This window comes from Molossus molossus, unplaced genomic scaffold (genome assembly GCF_014108415.1).
Source record: "Molossus molossus isolate mMolMol1 unplaced genomic scaffold, mMolMol1.p scaffold_m16_p_32, whole genome shotgun sequence".
Classification (NCBI taxonomy): domain Eukaryota; kingdom Metazoa; phylum Chordata; class Mammalia; order Chiroptera; family Molossidae; genus Molossus; species Molossus molossus.
In genome coordinates this window covers 1,076,037-1,082,036 of record NW_023425369.1, presented here as the reverse complement: position 1 = coordinate 1,082,036, position 6,000 = coordinate 1,076,037, and the positions used below count along the sequence as shown (strand labels likewise).

The 6,000-nt window shown below is 39.9% G+C and overlaps 1 protein-coding gene across 3 annotated transcripts in view; it reads right to left on the bottom strand.

The window, feature by feature from the left end:
- Positions 1 to 2,212: 2,212 nt before the first annotated feature.
- Positions 2,213 to 6,000, bottom strand: part of FAM107B (family with sequence similarity 107 member B) — a 272,172-nt gene continuing 268,384 nt past the window's right edge. For 2 of the 3 annotated variants that reach the window (XM_036281195.1, XM_036281194.1), the window contains exon 4: positions 2,220 to 4,972. In XM_036281195.1, the coding sequence (XP_036137088.1) occupies positions 4,856 to 4,972 (117 nt within the window). In that variant the 3' untranslated portion in view covers positions 2,220 to 4,855. Of the gene's footprint in view, positions 4,973 to 6,000 lie in introns of all 3 variants that reach the window. The other variant, XM_036281193.1, reaches the window with a different exon arrangement.

Genomic DNA, 6,000 nt, shown 5'->3' with positions numbered 1-6,000 from the left:
CTGAGGACTAAAGGATCTTGGGTTCGATTTCTGGTCAAGGGCACGTTTCTGGGTTGCAGATTCAATCCCGGGCCCTGGTCGGGGTCCTGCAGAAGATAACCAATTGATGTGTTTCTCTCACATCAACGTTTTTCTCTCTCTTCCTCCCTCCCTTCCATTCTCTCTAAAAACCAATGAAAAAATATCCTCTGGTGAGAATTAACAACAACAACAAAAGATAAGTCAGAACATGGAGGAGGGTGGCAGCTTGGCTTCCGCTGCTAGAAAAGGGAGCTACAAATACGGAAAGGAGGAAAGCTCGAATGTGCTATTGGGTTAGAACTGGAGATATCACTATTAACTAATGGTTTTCAGTAGCTAGAAATATAACTAAATATCAATGCAAATGTATGAATACATATTTACACTGATACACACACAATATTTCCTAACCTGGAGGGGCCTGGGAGCAATCACATCCCAGTAGCAATCAACATACTTTCCATAAATAACCAAGGGCCATTTTTACCAGCAACTACCATCTTGCTAGGAAATCTAGGTGCAACATCCCCAACTGATAATCAGAATGCATTTTTTCATGAGGATAAAAAAAAGGAGAAACTATAATTATGAGGCTAGCTCATAAAGATTTTATTTACCCTCAGACCTCAGAAAGAAAACACTTCGTTTCTCATTATACTAGTAAATGTAAGCCTGGCAATAATATTCTAATACTCATAGTTATACTATATAGCATTTCAAGTCTTACCAAACACATGAATTCCCCTGTCTCCTTTCAAATCTACTACTATAAGCAACAAACATCGTGGGCCCAATGAAATGGACTAACTGCCTCAAAGCTGTCACCTTGTGAAACTGCCTAGTTATTTCAAGGAAGCAGCTACTGTTCACATTATTTCTCGAAACATCTTCTGTGCTGGCCTTTAGAACTCACAGTATAACCTTAGAGGTAGCAAAGCTTTACTGCCCTGAGTAGATTTGACTTTCAAAAAAAATAGTCCAAAGATACTAGAAATTAGGTGATCAAGCTCAGTAATCATTTGGGCTGAGAAAAGTAAAGAGATGAAAACCTCCAAATGAATTTGACCAGTAGTATAATAAATCATGTGTATAGTTCCCTAAAGTAACTTCTTTGAGGATTATATTAATTTTGCTGTATACACAAAATAATTTTATGGTCACACTTCAGACATAACAGGTGTACTAGTTCACAAGCACTAAAAAATGTTCCTTCCCAAAATGAATCTTCTACTGTCCTACCAAGCTACCTAAAATTCAGAATGCTTTGATCTGTAGTACTGACAGCTGCTGCTAAAATACCATATATTCTACACAAAGTGTAGCATGATACCTTAACGTGAATTTCATATAATAAACTGTCGGTCTTGGACTGACACAGAGGACATACCTGATTTGGGGGCAAGGCTCTCAAGGACAGCCACCAAAGGGATACCCTAGAACCACCTTCTGATCTTTGAACTGAACACAGCCTACCTTCCCCCCTTCCCCTCAGTTCTAGACATCCATTTTATTTTATTTATTATTTTTATTATTTTTAATCCTCACCTGAGGATATTCTTCCACTGATTTTAGAGAGAGTGAAAGGGAGGGAAGGAAAGAGAGAAAACTCAGTGTGAGAGAGACACATCAATTGGCTGTCTCCTGCATAACCAGGGCTGGGGATCAAACCTGCAACTTAGGTAGATGCCCTTGAACAAATCGATCCCCAGGCTCACACTCTGACCAATGAGCCAAACTGGCCAGGGCCAGACATCCATTTTATTTATTTATTTATTTATTTATCCTCACCCGAGGACTTTTTTTTTTTCCATTTTTTGTTCAGATAGAGTGGAAGGAAGAGAGAGAGAAACATCGACGTGAAAGGGACACATAGAGTGGCTGCCACCTGCACGACCCAACTTATGAACAAATATAATTTTCTATTCTTTAAGTGGTATCCCTTCACTCATTCACACATGGCCAGAGGATTTGAGGTAATTTTTTTTTAACCTCATCCGAGGACATTTTTTTCAATTTTTTGTTCAGATAGAGTGGGAAGGAGAGAGAGAAACATTGACGTGAAAGGGACACATCGAGTGGCTGCCACCCGCATGACCAACCATGGCCGGGGACAAACTGCAACCGAGGTACGTGTCCTTAGCGGGAACCAAACCCGGGTCTCTCTGGACCGCAGGCCGACACTCTAACTGCTGAGCCAAACCTGCCAGGGCCAGACATCCATTTTAAACACATTAGACAAACACAGCTGCGTGGTCCAAGCATGTGGTGATTTTTATTAAGAATAACTTTGGTTCTAAGAATTCCACCCTCAATTCTGTAATACTTTCCATTAAAAATTATACAAGAGCAAATACAAAAAATATTAAATTATGAAAACAAATCCATTAAGGCTCCCTTTATATATATTATATACACTCAAACAAGTCAAGATTTTTTTGAGTAGAAGAATAAAGTCAACTGTTATAGCTTAGAAAGCAACATTATTTTACTACTAGGAGACTATAAAACACTGAACTAGTTTAAAAAAACCAGAGAGTGGAAAAATGGAGCCATTTTTGTCAAAAAGGGGCTCAAAGCACAAAACTGCTCGATGTTCACAAGTCCTAGGGGTTTGTACTGTTCCATATTAAAGCGCCGGAGAGACTGATGCCTTTTTCGACTCAGGCCTGTGGGCTGATCTGATCTGATGGCTTCAAAGAGCTTCTCTACGTGTAAGTCGTAAGACATCACTGTATGCTATTTACAAGTCTTCTTTTGGCCAGACCTTGTACTACTAACTACAAGGAATTCAGATTTGTGAATGAGTGGGAAGAAAATGCTTTTGTAATTAATTTTTTTCCCAGTGAAGAATGAATTCTAGGTAAGTTCTAGGAATAGAACTGGTCCTTCCAAAGGAGCCTGTCAGAGCCCCTGAGAATTTTACCGAGTGGCAGAATCGCTTCAAGGACACAGGATCTAAAGGTCTGACATGCAGTAAGAGGCTATGTATGGGCCAGTCCTGAATCCTCATTTTACAAATCACATCGTTAGTCATATGCACAAAGAAAGAACTCCAGTCAATGTGCAATCAGAAATGTACTTTCAAGATGATCAGTTAACATACTTTCTCTCAAAAGGAAAAGCGATGATAAAAATAGTTACCATTCCATCCTTCAAAAGCAAACTATAATAGAGCACTATCTTATCTTAAGCACCTCCTATTTTATTCAAATAATACTTGCTGATGAGAGAAATCATCCATTTCAGGTGTAATCCACATATTCTTGAACCAGCAGGATATGATCACTGCATTTACTTATGTCTTGTTCACACTGAGATTGAATGTGAGCCTAATCATCAGCTATGAAAACTAAAGCATTCCCACAGAAAGCCAATTTCTACTATGCTTATTAAGGATTCAGAAGCTTAGAATCCAGCTTTCTACTAGCCTTTATGGGAATTATAAGAAGAGTCTTCAGTGTAGAAATTACTAGCTGAATCGTCTCTATGGAGAACATACTGAATGCACACAAATTCTCTGGACTACCCCAAGTCGCGTGTACTACACCAGCAGTATAAAATGGATTCTGCCTAAGGACTCTGCTGTCATTGGTGATTTGGGTTTCGCTTTGAGTAGCTTGCTAGCTAGAGTGTGAAAACTGAGCAGCTTCTCCCTTCACCTTGGCTTTTCCTGAGATGCAATACAGTAGTCATTAGCGTCATCGTTATCAACAGCATCATCATAACTAAGAGAGCGGGAAAACAGTCTTGCTTCTCAAGAAAAAAAATAAAAGCAAAGAAATGGGTAACATTCAACATGTACAAATGCTATGGATCTTCCAACTAGGCCTCTTGAGACCAATCTATATTTGCTTCACATTTAAATACTCAAAGAACTCCTCCTTTCTAGGCTCCCAATGGGAGTGTTCCCCACATTGCTCTCAAAAGAAATCAAAAGATTTGGACCCTCTACTTTTGACACTGAAGTTGGGTTATGTGGACTAGCTTTAATTCTTCAAAGGATAATTAGATTATTTCATATAAAAGGACCAGCTCAGCAAGAAAAACAAAAAAAACAAAAAAACCCCTACTAGTTATCAAAGCAATAAGTGGATTTATAATGTGCCTTCTCTGAACTGGAATATTACCATGGAGCATAATGAAAAGGAATTAAAATAGGATCAAGATGGCTGTTTACATATTTTTGTTTACGTATGCTTGTTTACATATGCTTGTTTATATATTTTTAACCTTCCCAGCCTACTAATGTTAATCAAGGCTGTAGCTGTGCTCAACATTAACATCAACATTCTCAGGTGTAAATCCTAACACGGGTGAAGGTATAAATTAAACAAGAACATTTTGGGTTCTCAAAACAATGGATGAATATTGACTATAACAGATAAAATGTATTTCTATGTGACCTAAATTATCTAACAGATAACTAAAGGAAGAATGAAACAAATTTTCTTTAGGTTTTAAAAGAAAAAGGCTCTGTGCCCCACTAAACTTGGTTCGGAAGAAAAACCAAGCAGTGCAACTCTCAAGAATTTACTCCAGTGTCCTCTTCCTTTTCTTGTTGGTCGGTTTTTTGTTTGTTTGTTTGTTTGTTTTTAAGTCTTTGAACACAGGTCCATATCCCAACTTAAGTGCTGGTCAACGTCCTTCGTTTGGCGAATAGGAACTGCAACTGTCACAGTAATTTACCCACCCAGGCTGGGGGTGAACCAAGACAAGTCCTTTTTTAAGCAACAACTCTCTGCTGGCTGGAATGTTCCCCAGGGGCTTCTGCCCTGAGCTCAGGTGTGAAGGAGGCGCCTGCTCACAGCTTCAGTGTGGTCTCTGAGGTGTAGGCCTACGACTCCTGGGCTTGGGCCACTTCCTGGCCTGTTCTCCTAAGATTGCCTTTAACCTTCACAAATTCTGGGGCGTTTTCTTGCTCTTCTTGCAGTTTCTGCTTCTCAAGTTCAAGCTAAATAAAATTCAGAAACAGAAAAATTAGTATGTCCTGGGGTAATTCTGCACAGGAGCAGCAGCTGATGACTTGTTACTATGAGCAATACCAAGAGATGATGAGAATCTAAAAATCAAGGTTAAGACAAGATCCAACTGTGATCAACACAGTTGCCCTGCACCCTCAGTGAAGTTAAATTTCGCTTAAGTACTTGAGCTCTCAACATTGCTATGAATTCAGTGACAGCCCCTGGTTTTGGCTTTACCTCCTGAGTCTCTTCTAGGTCTACAAGAGAATTCTAGACTTTACCTTGAATGTATTTTACCCCATTTCCTGGAGACCTGCCCTGGCTCGTTTGGCTCAGTGGTTAGAGCATTGTCCCACAGCCCAAAGAGTCGCAGGTTCGATTCCAGTCAAGGGCATATACCTTGGTTGTGGTTTGGTCTCCAACCCTGGTCAGGGTTGTGCAGGAGGCAACCAGTCGATGTATCTCTTTCACATCAATGTTTCTCTCTTTTTCTCTCTCCCCTTCCACCATTCTGTCTGAAAATAAATGAAAAAATATCCTGGGATGAGGATTTTTAAAAAGCCCTGGAGATCCAATGCACAGTATAGTCATTATAGTCAACAAAACTGTATCATAAGTATTAAACTTGATAAGAGATGATCTTAATTGGTCTCAGCAATAGAAGAAAGGATAATTATGTGACATAACAGGGGTGTCAGCTAAGGGTGCCATGGCAACCACATTGCAACATGAATATACCAAATCAATATGCTGTATACCTTAAACTTACAATGTTGTATGTCAAATACAGTTCAATAAAAAACGACCACTTTCACCTGGGCCGGTTTGGCTCAGCAGCAGAGCCTTGGCCCTTGGACCAATGAGTCAGGGGTTTAATTCCAGCCAAGGGCACATACTTCGGTTTGTCCCTGGCCCTGGTTGGGGTCGTGCGGGAGGTAACCTGTCGATGTGTCCCTCTCATGTCAATGTTTCTCTCTCTCTCTCTTTCTCTCCCTCCCACTCTATCTGAAGATGAACA